The sequence below is a fragment of the Alosa pseudoharengus genome, unplaced genomic scaffold (assembly GCF_046254945.1).
Source record: "Alosa pseudoharengus isolate Yale_2024_CS ecotype anadromous, Long Island Sound unplaced genomic scaffold, YU_APseudo_1.1 YU_APseudo_1.1_scf_22, whole genome shotgun sequence".
Classification (NCBI taxonomy): domain Eukaryota; kingdom Metazoa; phylum Chordata; class Actinopteri; order Clupeiformes; family Clupeidae; genus Alosa; species Alosa pseudoharengus.
This window is the reverse complement of record NW_027468680.1, coordinates 31,647,988-31,660,660: the sequence shown is the minus strand read 5'-3', so window position 1 is coordinate 31,660,660 and position 12,673 is coordinate 31,647,988. Positions and strand designations below refer to the sequence as shown.

At 45.5% G+C, this 12,673-nt stretch overlaps 2 protein-coding genes across 2 annotated transcripts in view; one reads left to right on the top strand and one right to left on the bottom strand.

Moving 5' to 3' along the window:
* dnajc17 (DnaJ (Hsp40) homolog, subfamily C, member 17) overlaps positions 1-12,673 on the bottom strand; it is a 54,442-nt gene that overhangs the window by 10,194 nt on the left and 31,575 nt on the right. The gene's annotated exons all lie outside the window — the stretch shown is intronic.
* LOC143139141 (cdc42 effector protein 2) lies at positions 3,105-6,441 on the top strand. The gene is made up of 3 exons (XM_076299739.1): positions 3,105-3,312; positions 3,748-3,878; positions 5,705-6,441. The coding sequence occupies exon 3, from the start codon at positions 5,828-5,830 to the stop codon at positions 6,425-6,427; it is 600 nt and encodes a 199-aa protein (XP_076155854.1). The 5' UTR covers positions 3,105-3,312; positions 3,748-3,878; positions 5,705-5,827; the 3' UTR covers positions 6,428-6,441.

Here is a 12,673-nt window from a genome sequence, read left to right as displayed (position 1 = left end):
TCCATTAACCTCGGCCAGGCCTGACAGGAAGAGGTTCTGCTGTGGACCGGACTTGACCAAGCTGGCCCAGATAGACGGAGGAAGGGAGAGAGGGAGAGAGAGAGAGAGAGAGAGAGAGAGAGAGAGAGAGAGAGAGAAAGAGAGAGAGCGAGAGAGAGCGAGCGAGAGCGAGCGAGCGAGAGAGAGAGAGAGCGAGAGAGAGAGAGAGCGAGAGAGACGACTCCTGATGTGCTTTTCTCTGCAAAAGGAACATTGTGTGTTTGGTAATGCAAAAATGAATTCCACAGGCAAACCACACACACACAGATAAAGCACAAACCACACACAAAGGAAATGCATGCATATACACACACGCAGACTCATAAACACATGCGCATGAAGAAACAGAAAGACACGGACAAATAAGGACATACAGAGAAATATTTAGACACACACACACAATTCAGAAACTCAGAGAGAAGCACACACTCTAGGACACACTAGCACTAAGGTAACACTAAAAGTAAAACTAGTAAAACAAACACACAAGACAGACACACACGTACACACACAAACAGCTGTGTTCCACCCGTTTGCTCCAGATGTATAGCACCGTCCCACGGGAAAGGTGGGGGAATGGGACTCTGTGGTGACGCTGAGCAGAGCTGAGTGGATGGAGCAACGCTGCCAGACAGCTGGGGCCAGGGCTGAGGCTGGGGCTATAGTAGGGGCTGGGGCTGGGGATATGGTAGGGGCTGGGGATATGGTAGGGGCTGGGGATATGGTAGGGGCTGGGGCTATGGTAGGGGCTGAGGCTATGGTAGGGGCTGAGGCTGGGGATATGGTAGGGGCTGAGGCTGGGGCTATGGTAGGGGCTGGGGCTATGGTAGGGGCTGTGGTAGGGGCTGAGGCTGTGGTAGGGGCTGGGGCTGTGGTAGGGGCTGGGGCTGGGGATATGGTAGGGGCTGGGGCTATGGTAGGGGCTGTGGTAGGGGCTGGGGATATGGTAGGGGCTGGGGCTATGGTAGGGGCTGAGGCTGGGGATATATTGTAGGGGCTGAGGCTATGGTAGGGGCTGAGGCTGGGGATATGGTAGGGGCTGAGGCTATGGTAGGGGCTGAGGCTGGGGATATGGTAGGGGCTGAGGCTATGGTAGGGGCTGAGGCTGGGGATATGGTAGGGGCTGGGGCTGGGGCTGGGCCACCCGCTCGCCTGCCGTCTCCCTCCCTGGGCCTGGGACAGGACAGCACCCAGCCTCTCCCAAACACCGCAGTCCCACTGTCTGCATCTGCACACTGCCTCCTAACTGACAAACATGCTACACTACAATCCAAGTGTCTTCCAAATGTTCTCTACACTACACTAAGCAGCACCTTGTATTTGTGCAGATAAATTGTATGTTATAAAATTACATTATATTAAGTAAATAGCATAGGGACATTAAAGAAAGGATTGCTTGGAGAACCCTGTGTAATAGAAGATTCAGAGAAGAACCTTTTTGGGCTCCCAAGAAGAACCAATCAGGGGAGTAGATTGGGAACATTTCTGGGGGAAATACAAGGTTGTAAGGCTCCACTAACTCAATGATTATGAAGCTCTTGCTTAGACCTATCATATTGTTCTCTAAATCCAGGGTGGAGAGAGAAAGAGAAACTGTGACATTGAGATACCTGCAAGTCAAACTGAAAAATGCTGCCGCATTGTGTTGTTTTATCTTGGCTTAAAAAATTAAGGTATGATTGGCTTACATTCATACATACCTGAAATAGTGTACAACAGAAGTAAATATTCATCTTGGCATAGTTTTGGAGAAAACCCTGGCAGAAATTCATAAAACATACATTTCTACATTCATCAAATTCTAAATGAAGCTGTCAATGTTTAAGTCAGGTACTACACTACAAACACTGACAAAATATTTTAAAACTACACAGGGCAACTATCAACTATCAAAACTATCAGGGCAACACGAACCCCCAACTAAATTTGTACTCTATCTATTTATTTGTAGAAGAAATAAGAAGCAGCACATTTAGGCAAAAATCCTGCAGCTTCACCTGCAATGGCACTCTGAGAAATCCATACTGTAAACCACCACTGGGTAAATACTTCTGCACCAATCACCATTTCAAACACACTTGGGGTTATTTCACCACACATATCATGCCAAGGAATGTGGAGACAAAGAGTGGAGGAGAAGGAGGGGGGGAAAAACGACCAACAAACACTTATGGCTGGAGGCGTGAGAACTTCAGGATGGCTACAGTCCTTTCTGATGAAGAGTTGCGCAACTCAGCCAGGCCTGTATGTGCTTGCCACAGTGCCACATGCTGCGTATGCTGCTGTTGTTGGAAGGCCAAATGCATCAACTAGTCATTTCACTCAATTCAATTCCATTTGATTCACTTCCATCCAAATCCATCAATTCTATTTCAATTCAAAGTCGCTTAACTGGCCTCCACTTCTAGTGAGACAGTAAAATGTTTCAGTACAGTAGAGATGCCTTTTGTCCCTAGTCTCTCTGTCTCTCTCGTGCGCGTGGTTACTGGGAGCGGCGTGGCTTTGGTGGGCGGTGGGGATGAAGGGCTTCAAATCCACAGGAAATCAGGAGCGTGAGGACAATGACACAGAGATTAGGAATCAGTTAACCCCCCGCACTGACCCCCCCCCCCACACACACACACACACACACACACACACACACACACACAGGAAGAGGAATGTGCTGTGTGCTTCCACACAAGAGCTGTTTCCCAGGAAAGAGGGACAGGGACACATATGAGAGAGAGAAAGAGAGAGAGAGAGAGAGAGAGAGAGAGAGAGATAGATAAGAAAGAGTAAGAGTGGCAGAGTAGACAGAGACAAAGAACAGAGAGAGAGAGAGACAGAGAGAGAGAGGGTGAAAGGGTGACAGAGTGTGGAATAAGAAGGGCTGGGAGTAGAGGCAGGGGGAGAGAGACAGAATGGGATAATGGGAATGAACAGAGTCTGTGAGGGCAAAAAGGGTAAGATCACCAGATTTATAGCATCTGACTGGAGGGCGTGTGACCTCACCAAGGGTAAACAGACCTGTTGCCCCGGGCTAGAGGTAGAGGGAACGAAAGAAGAAGGTGTGTGTGAGAGAGAGAGAGAGAGGCAGGAAAAAAAGAAAACTCCACCTGCTTTGTACACATATATTCATTCATCTCAACCTCACCTAGGCAACCTAACCGCCATACCTGGCTGGACTCAAACACTAAGGAAGCACAGGAGACTCAACACGGGAGATAGCGAGATCCAGGCACAAGATTAACACCACAGGAGCCTGAAGCCTGGACTAAAGGCAATTGACAGGTGAGTCATTCTCTGACCCAGGTGATCTAATAGATCATTAAACAGGGAAAATGTATGGATCTTTTTCTGGGTCAGTGATTAACTTTGGGGCTTTGTTACACAAACTGAATGCAGCCTAATTGACGTTTTTTTTACAGATATTGGCTTTAAACTAAAAATGGTGAAAGCAAAATGGTTTGGCAATGGTTAGCCATGGCTTCTAGCTGACATACTTAAATGGAGTCTTTAATTTTACGGCATAATGCTGCCAAAGCAACTTAGTGCTCCAGTTAAGTAAATGATTGATCCTTCAAGCATGCATCTGGAGTTTACTCGAGTTAAAAGGAGTGTTTGTAGAGCAAGACTCCAGCATTGTCTTGCATAGCATAGAAAGTCGTCCCCTTTTTTCTTTCATTCTTTAGTTCTCTCATTCTCTCTCTACGTCTTGTTTTGCAGTGGAGCAAGTCCTGTCATGTCAGGTGTGTTATCATCGGAGAGAGCAGTTATCTGTCTCAGCATTGCTTCCTGACTGGGGATCTGGGCAAGCGAGCAAACAGAGAACGGATGGTGCATCAGACACCAGCCAGGTAAGACCATACCTACCTACCTGTTCTAAGCTTCTGACATTGTGTACAATTCTATCTCGTCTATAGAGAGTCATTTTGTCAAAACAACAGTTATGACAACTGTAGTAGAAACAATCAAAGGGCAAGAGATTCAGGTAGCACAGGTATCTGATGACACACTAGAAGGTGTCATAAGAAAAAGGTGCAGCGAGTATAATTGCGTTTTTTTTTTTTTTGGAGGGCACTTTTAGAAGAAACAGGTAGAATGGGTTTACATCAGAGCTTATAAGATTTTAGCTAACTTAGGGCTCGAAGGCAAAATGTTCCTTAATTCTGATCCTTACTCCAGAGAGAGAGAGAGAGAGAGAGAGAGAGAGAGAGAGAGAGAGAGACAGACAGACAGAGAGAGAGAGATTGAGCTCCACCTTCCCTCTGTAGCGTTACATGTTGCAAAAGGAATGCTGTTGTGTCCACACACTCGCACCTCCCGCTGCTGTTGAAGTGCCGATAAAAACCTTTATTGGCCAACAAAACATGTTTTCTGTAGTGCCTTACAAATTTAAAGAGTGAGTGTTTCGAGTCACGAACACAGATCTTACATCGCCTGAGCCTGATGAGGCACTATTAAGGAAAGAAAAATAAATAAATAAATAAATAAAACAGGACAGTCCACTTGACAAGCCAACCATGATGAGGTCTGTCTTAAACAAATTCAGAGTAATGAATGGGAGCAAATTGCCAGCGCTGGTCTGAAAGCCCTAGACACTAAAAGGAAATAGTCAAGTGAAATGACAGCGATTTATTTGCACTGTACAACATGACGGCGCTCGCCAGATTATGATCCCATCCAGCAAACGTCTTCAGAGGGCATTTAAATAAGGATGATTACTGTAGTACAATAGATCTTAATTGATGGCTCTGCATGCCAAAGCTGATGAGAAAGAATGCGAGAGAAGTTGGGAGAAAACGTGAAGGAGTCGTTCAAGGCTGTCAACACTACATTAACTGCGGCCCCAGTAGAGGCCCATCTCTAACGGACTGGAGCCAGATAAGGGCCAGATCTGCTTCTAGCCTCTGCCATTACACTGGGATCTATTGAACTGCTAAGGTCTCTCAATAGCAGTTTCAATAGTGGTCCGTCTCAAACGGATCAGGGCCAGATGTGGTTCTAGTTTGCACCAGTACACAGACATACACTAGGCCCTGCTCCAACGGCTGCTGGTCTCCACAGCTCCAATTGCGGCTGGTCCAATGCCCCCAGTCACTTCCTGGGCACTGCTTGTTCTGTTTCTGGCTGGTGAGGAACAAGCAGACAAACATACCGTAAGTGTGTTGAAATCATAGTGCCTGTGTTTGTGGAGCTGCCATGTATCCCTGATGGGAAAAACCTGTTCTGCGCAAATCTGGGCAATGAACGAGAACAGGGATTCTAAAAGCCAATGCATGTCAGGTTTCAACACAACAGATAACTGGATAAATGAAAAGATAAATCATTTTTTTAAATATTAGTATTCATCAGAAAGCACTTCGTTAAAAGCCGCTTTACAAAAAGCATCTGTTTTAGAGCTATTGTGAATAACTGCACCGTGAACAGGTGCACTGTTCAAACAAAAAAGTTTACCCCCATTTCAAAGGGGGCTCAACTTGAGGCCAAAGTCTGCATCTGGTGCTAGGAAAATCGCACGAATGTGCATTCGGTGTCTACAGAAAACAGTCGTGTTTGTCCAAGATGACAATTAGCTCTTCAATTTCAGGGTATTGCTGACAGATATCAATGTCAAAACCTGGAGCGGTCCAATCATTTTCATAATTTCTGCTAATGTCTTTCTCTTTTCTTTCCTTGTTAGATAAGAAGACAAGACCATTTCAATGAGAATGCTTTCGATTTAAACCGTAGCAGAAAACACTGACTCCATCACACGGTGATAACGAGATTGAGAAATATTCCAGCGTTAAATCGACCTCACAGGATGCCCTTGAAGACCTCGCTGTACCGCAAGCCTGCCTCGGCTCGCTGGCCCCGACGGCTGTCCAAGCGTCGGGACGTCATCTCCGTCAACATGATCAGCCTCCCGCTGGGCGACTTCCGGCACCTCTCCCACATCGGCTCAGACGGCCAGGGTGACCGGTTCGGAGACCTGTCCTTCCTGAAGCACGGACACAGCCTGCTGCTCCAGAGTTCCCAGAGCGAGCAGAACCTCTTCCTGGCCTGCTCGCCGCCGCCGCCACCAAAGCCCCCGCGCCTCAACCTGGACGAGGCCGAGGGCCAGGAGAGCCCCGACTGGCCGGCCCAGCGGCAGAGCTCGGCGCATTGGCGGAAGAAATGCAGCTCCCTCCCACTGCTCGACAGCGAGGAGGGCGACATGGTCGAGGACGAGCCACCCGGGTCTGACCGGACCAGCACCAGCACCAGCCCAGGACATGGAAGCCTGAACTCAGGGAGAGACTACAGCCAGGCTCCCATGGACATTTCACAGCCAGATGAGATCGACTCGGCATTCTCCTTCAGTCTTGACCTCGGCCCATCCATTTTGGATGATGTGCTTCAGGTGATGAACAAGCATCATTAGTAAAGAAATGGAGCCTGGACCGAACCCATAACTTAAATAAATGTAGTCTATTTAGATGACCTCTCCCTGAGGCCTGTCAGACCTGGAATTTTCAAGTGTCTTTGAACAACTAATATTGTTATATCACAACACTCTCCTATGGCTATCACAGTGGCCACTGGATGCTTTGGGTAAATATAGTGATGAACAGTTCCACTTTGGACGGAGGAAAATATTGACTTCAAGAAGCTTCCCAAGACTTTTCTGTCACATAGGCTTTTTTGTGGTACTATCCCTAATAGGATGTTGCTGATCAGGAATAAATGCCGCATGTGACAAGAGAGCCCATTGCACCCGTGGTGGCTTACAGAAGCATCAGCAGGACTTGCTATCCTCACATCATCTCGGATCGCTGGACCTCCACCGGAACACAGTGCGGATAGATGGATATCAGCCCTGATTCGTATCTTAAGCTCATAGCTGCTGACACAAGAGGACCCACATGCACGCACGCGTGCTCCAGCGAACACACACACCACACACACACACACACACACACACACACACACACACACACACACACACACACACACACACACACACACACACACACACACACACACACACACACACACACACACACACACACACACACACACACACACACACACTCTTTCCCTCACACACAGCACCCACCCATTCCTCCTCTGTGTGAATGGGAGGTCATCTGAAAAGTAGACAGCAATAAAACTCAGACCCCCGCCAGTATTGTGCAACTTACTATTGAGTTTCTTCCTGGAAGTGTGGAATTAGGCAACAGCCATTCTACAAATTCATAACTTTCAGCCAACACTTTAACCTGTGACCTTATGTTACATTTGGGTACTGGGCTTTCTACAGTATCAAAGAGCCTTGATTTTGGATTTCAATTATACACTGAAAGGTAAGGGTTAACACAGTTTGATCATACTGTATCTTCACATTGTCCTTGATACGGTGGAGGAACAAAAAGTTAATATTCTCCAGGTACTGCCTCTGTTACTGAATTATACCTAGTTAATAATTTAGCAGCTTCCTCAAGACTAAAATGGACCTTTTAGAAAACCATGTCTTGGTGAACTTGATTTGTTTGCTGTACTCCCACTGGTGCTAGGTACTGTACTGGTTTAGTGGGCACACACACATTAAAATGTTTTTCTATTTTAATATTTGGGGTTTTCATGTTGTAGCGGACTCCTTTTTCAAGTGTGAGTGTTTTCAAGGTCTCCATAAACACTGGTGTGATAACTAGTTATGTTAACAACACTAATTATTACTGAAACAAGACCTTCTCCTGGGCAAGCTCAGCTGGGAAAGTACAACAGCATCTATATCAAGTTCTTGGCCACCTTTTTAATTTGCAGAGAAGTGGCAAGTCAGTCCAATGTCCACACAAAGTCTTTTTTTTAAAGTGCTGGCCCTTGCCATGCTTTTAACGTTTCCTGGGGCAACAGCAGTGGGCAGCAGCCAAAGCTAAGTTACAGGCTCCTCTCTCCGCGTCCCTGCCACCGCTATTTTCTTAGCTGTAAATGTGCGCCGCGCTCCTAACGAGCGCTGGGGAGGCAACGCGATACTTCCACATGTGCTGGGCTAAGAGGGCCGCAGTGGCTGTCCACCACTAGCTAGCCAGGCTCCAGATGAGGGGGGTTTTAAACGCTACCTGCTGAACAAACACGACCTCAACACCCCACGCCGAGGCTGACCGGCCTGCCAGGAGCACCGGCCAGAGAAAACGAGAGACAGCACGGCAGGGGGTCTATGGGAGGGGAAGGGAACTGGGAATGAGAAATAATGGGAAACAAGACCCCAGGAAGAAGGAGAGAGAGAGAAAGAAATAATGAGAGAGGGAAAAAGACAGAAAGGAAGAATTGGAAATGATGGAAGAAGAGAGAATGAATAGAGAGCAAGAGAGAGAGAGAGAGAGAGAGAGAGAGAGAGAGAGAAGCAACTGAATGGGGCTGAGGGCTATCTGAACTGTTACAAAAAACGATATGTTTTTAATATTTGTTGGTAGAGCTGGGACGGTAACAACATTACCGCAATACCGCGGTCACGTGACGCGTACTGCGGGTCTGAGCTTGCCACCATCACCGGAAAAAATAGCAAATGTGTGTACATAGTGTGTAATGTCGTGATGCGTTATGTGAGGGACCATCTTATGACATGGATTCAAGTAAGCATTCAGGAAGCAAACCTGGCTTTCCGCGTGTGTGTTGGGGAGCGCAATGTTCCAACATTCCATTTGTATTTACTATGCGAGAGTAGGAGAGAACCGGTAGCCTAGAAATCTAGACGCGCCCCTAGCGGCAGCAAATTACATTTGCTGCCAGGGCTAGTCTAGCAACTCTCCGTTGACTTGTGAGCTCTAGAAATCGAAACTAAATCTTGCATTGAAATCGTGTATAGAGTCGTTTGTTGGGCTTAACATAATGATTGATGGCAGAGTTGCAACGGTTTGTCTTGAATTCCCTGCTACTTGAAAACAAATATCCTATTGCGTCCTATTGCGTGCAGAGGGAATTTGAAAGACAACTGATTATCCCGACCCTCGGACTGAGCACTGCGAACGGTGAGTGCCCAGACCCTACATTATAATGTGGGTCTGGCTCGCCAGGCTAGACAACCGGCACAATCGTAACACTTTTCTATTCTCTCCGTTCAAACTCGTTTTACACAAATACGTTAGACTTTAAATGAGTCATACAGTACATGTTTACTCCATGAAAGTTGAAACAGAATTAAAAAAATATGTTCTAGTTTGTTAAGAATAGCAACATGTACTGTAGCCTACCTTTGTTACAACCTGACGCAGCCATTAAAAGATGCGATAGCCTACACTTCTAACAGTAGCATAAGCGTCATAAATGTAACAGTTCTAAAATCGTGATAGTCTTGTTGTTAAACTGATTATTTCTTTCATGTCTGAAGCATTTGGTCCAGTGATCTTTGAAGTTGCTATGGCTGTCTTAAGTTTAATTTGGTGTGATTGCAGCACAACATTCATAATCCATAACTCACAATCAGAACAGTTTTTTTACCGAAAAATCGTGGTCATTTCTTACTATTCAACCACAAGAAAAAATCCATACCGTTCCAACCCTATTTGTTGGATCTTTAAATTAATGTGCAAACTTTTCTGTTTACTCTTAAGAGTGTTGGCAGTCATAAATAAATCCAGACATAAGGAGGATATTGAGATTAAATTGGACTAAAGTGGAATTGGGCATACTAAAATTATCTATACTAAAATTCTGCCTATAACTGTAGCTTAGTATTAGTAGGGTCAGTATTCTTTGAGTGTCCGTTGGATTTTCTTCATATGAAGTACATCCTTTATGTTGTGGGTGTGTACACCGCGGTAAGGAACGGTATGTTTCTCAAAGGCAGAGGCAAAAAAAATAAAGCCATTTAAATGACTGTGTCAGACACTACCAACATTGTGCATGTGAATCTTATTTTCACACAGCCAAAGGAGACACAGAGTCTAGTTAAACACTGGATGTTTTGGTTTGATATCAGTGAGACATAAGGAATGTTTGTAACTACAGGATATGCATGTCTAATCTGGTCTCGTTGATTTGAACTCTTTAGTTTTCACTATGATCAGCAAGCACAGGATGAGCGTAATGGATCAAGAAACGGCAAAAATACAAACAGATGGGGAGAGATGGGGCTCACTGTGCAAATGACACTAAACTTTAAGATTAAGCATAGGATTAAAAACAAACATGAAACATGAAACCCCTAAAAAGTCAAATCTTACAAAATAATAGATCATACAACAGCCAAGCATGAAATTGAACACATTACAACAAAGAAATTACTCGACTTAGGCCCCAGATACTTAGACTTGCTGTGAAAACACTATATAAAAGCACTATAGCAGATAGCAGCTGACATTGGAGAGAATCTGGCCCAGGTCTGGCTTCAGTCCAGAGCTACGCCAGATCAGGCTGCCATTAGGGATCCAATCCAAACCACAGATTCCACACTCAGGGCAAATTAGCCTGTCAAACTCGTCCTGAGAACCGATTTCTCTCTAGCCAGCTCTCATAGCATAAAGCTGCCACCAGATCTTTACACTTCATGACACATGTTGCCTCTTTCTGGGGTTTGAAAGCCATGTGACAGACAGACAGATACACACCGACAGACACAGACAGACAGCACCACTGGAATAAGAGCCTTCTGCCATCTCGACTCTGACTGGGAAACACGGGGGGGGGGGGGGGGGATAAATCTATCCACAGGGACACAGTGTGTTCCATGACATATCTACGGTAATTACCCATGAGTACACTTCACATCCGTCTACCACAGAAGATTGTCCTTGGACTCCCCCACACGCCATGCACGCTCAGGGCTCCTCCGCACATGCACTCACGTATTCTACGATAGACCTGCCGAGCTGCCCGAACACTCACAACTTATGTGAGAAGAAAGAGACAGTAATTGGAAGACAAATTATCTTGGCACTGAAAAGACCGAGTCCAGACTGCAAGGTACCCCCCCACCCCCTTCATCACCGACATCTGCAACCACTTTTCCTTTCCCCAAAAATTCCAGACCTGCTATCAAGCCAAATACTAGAGACTTGCCAAATGTAGAGAAGTATACATCCCCCCCCCCTTCCCAAAGATTCTTTTTCTGAAATATCATTTTGACAACAGAAACATTCCTATCTCTGGCGTAATGGTGTCTGGCAGTCAAGCTTGATGCTACTGAAAGTATGCAATACTCTTTCACAGGGGGTTTGCTGAGTAAACGGCTGTCCATGAAACTGATATTGTTTGTAGTGCTCTGGATTGTGTCAGAACAAATTAAGGGGCAACTAACTAAGGATTACCTTCGGGTTTTCTCGCACATTCACACAAGTTCAGGGCCAAGTCTGCTAACAGTGTTATGGCTCGCCTGTGACAACTTTGACGTCTTGGAGGAAGGAAACTATGTGCACAAGTGACACTCCGTTTAGAACAACTTCTTTCAGAGCTGATTTGCCAAGAATGCAGCTTGGAGAAGCGCACAGAAGCAAAAAATTTACACCACTCGATGCACTGGATTCTAGGACTTTACAGAGCAACATAAAAAGAGAAGAAAACAGATTACTAGCAAAGATTCTCCTTTCCATATGTGCATTCATAAGCTGTTCCAATCCCCCCATTAACACTAGGATTCAATGCCATTAATCATCATTGGGCATTCTCAAGACCATGTCTCCTTTGGCTTTTGTCTTAACATGAAACTACTGCCTCACAGATCTTCCCAAGAATTCAAGTTACCCCTCAGAAACAAAAAAAGTTAGCTGCCTCCTCGGCTTTTTCCATTTTCCTATGTGATACACTGGGTAAGATTATGTTGAGCACACTGTAGAATGCTTCGGTTAAAGATTAAGTCTATAGATATGGAAGAGGAGAAAGCTCCTTAAAATAGAAAGCTACATCTGGATTATGTTGCATTTGGCCAATGACCTTCGACAGCGGGAAGGAAAAAGTTACACGGTTCCAATTGTACCAGGTTAGCAATTTATCTTTACGGGAGGCCATCCCAGAACCCTACAAAGAACGACTCACACCACATATCTCTGTGTGTTCTCTGAGGCAGATACTTCAGTGTGTCGACCTTGAGTACGCTAGACGTGCAAAGGGGATGATGGATACAGACAGAGGGATGGCTTAATGTGCAATTCTAGGAAAAGGAAGAACAGCAAGCTATCACATCAATCTGTCTGCAGTGTGTGGTTTCAACAATGCCTGGTCACAGATGTGCGGATACATAGGGTAGAGGGTTACTACACAACCTTGAATATCACTAATAAAGAGTAAGATTGCTCCGTTTTTTCAGAGTAAATCTCACTGCTGTAGACAGGATTACTATCACTTCTATGAACTTATGACTTAATCGGACTGTGGTTTTTATTGGTAAAGATAAGTCAGAGAGAGTGAAAATCAACGCAAGCAGGGTAAACCCGATATGACACGTCCTGTGGAAAGCGGCCCAAGACATCATTTTGCAAGCTCAGCTAGCCGTGCGTTTTGGCTGACGGCGAACCTCACTCAAATCGAGCTGCCTTGTTATTCGCACGCCACATAAACCTTCTAATTTCACAAGCTCTCGAGGTTCAGAATTTATTACAGGGCTCTGCAGCGATGCACAACAACACACAAACTGCGAAGGCTGAAATCAAATCCTTTCCAAATATCAGGAATTTATTATTATTGTGGACCTTCG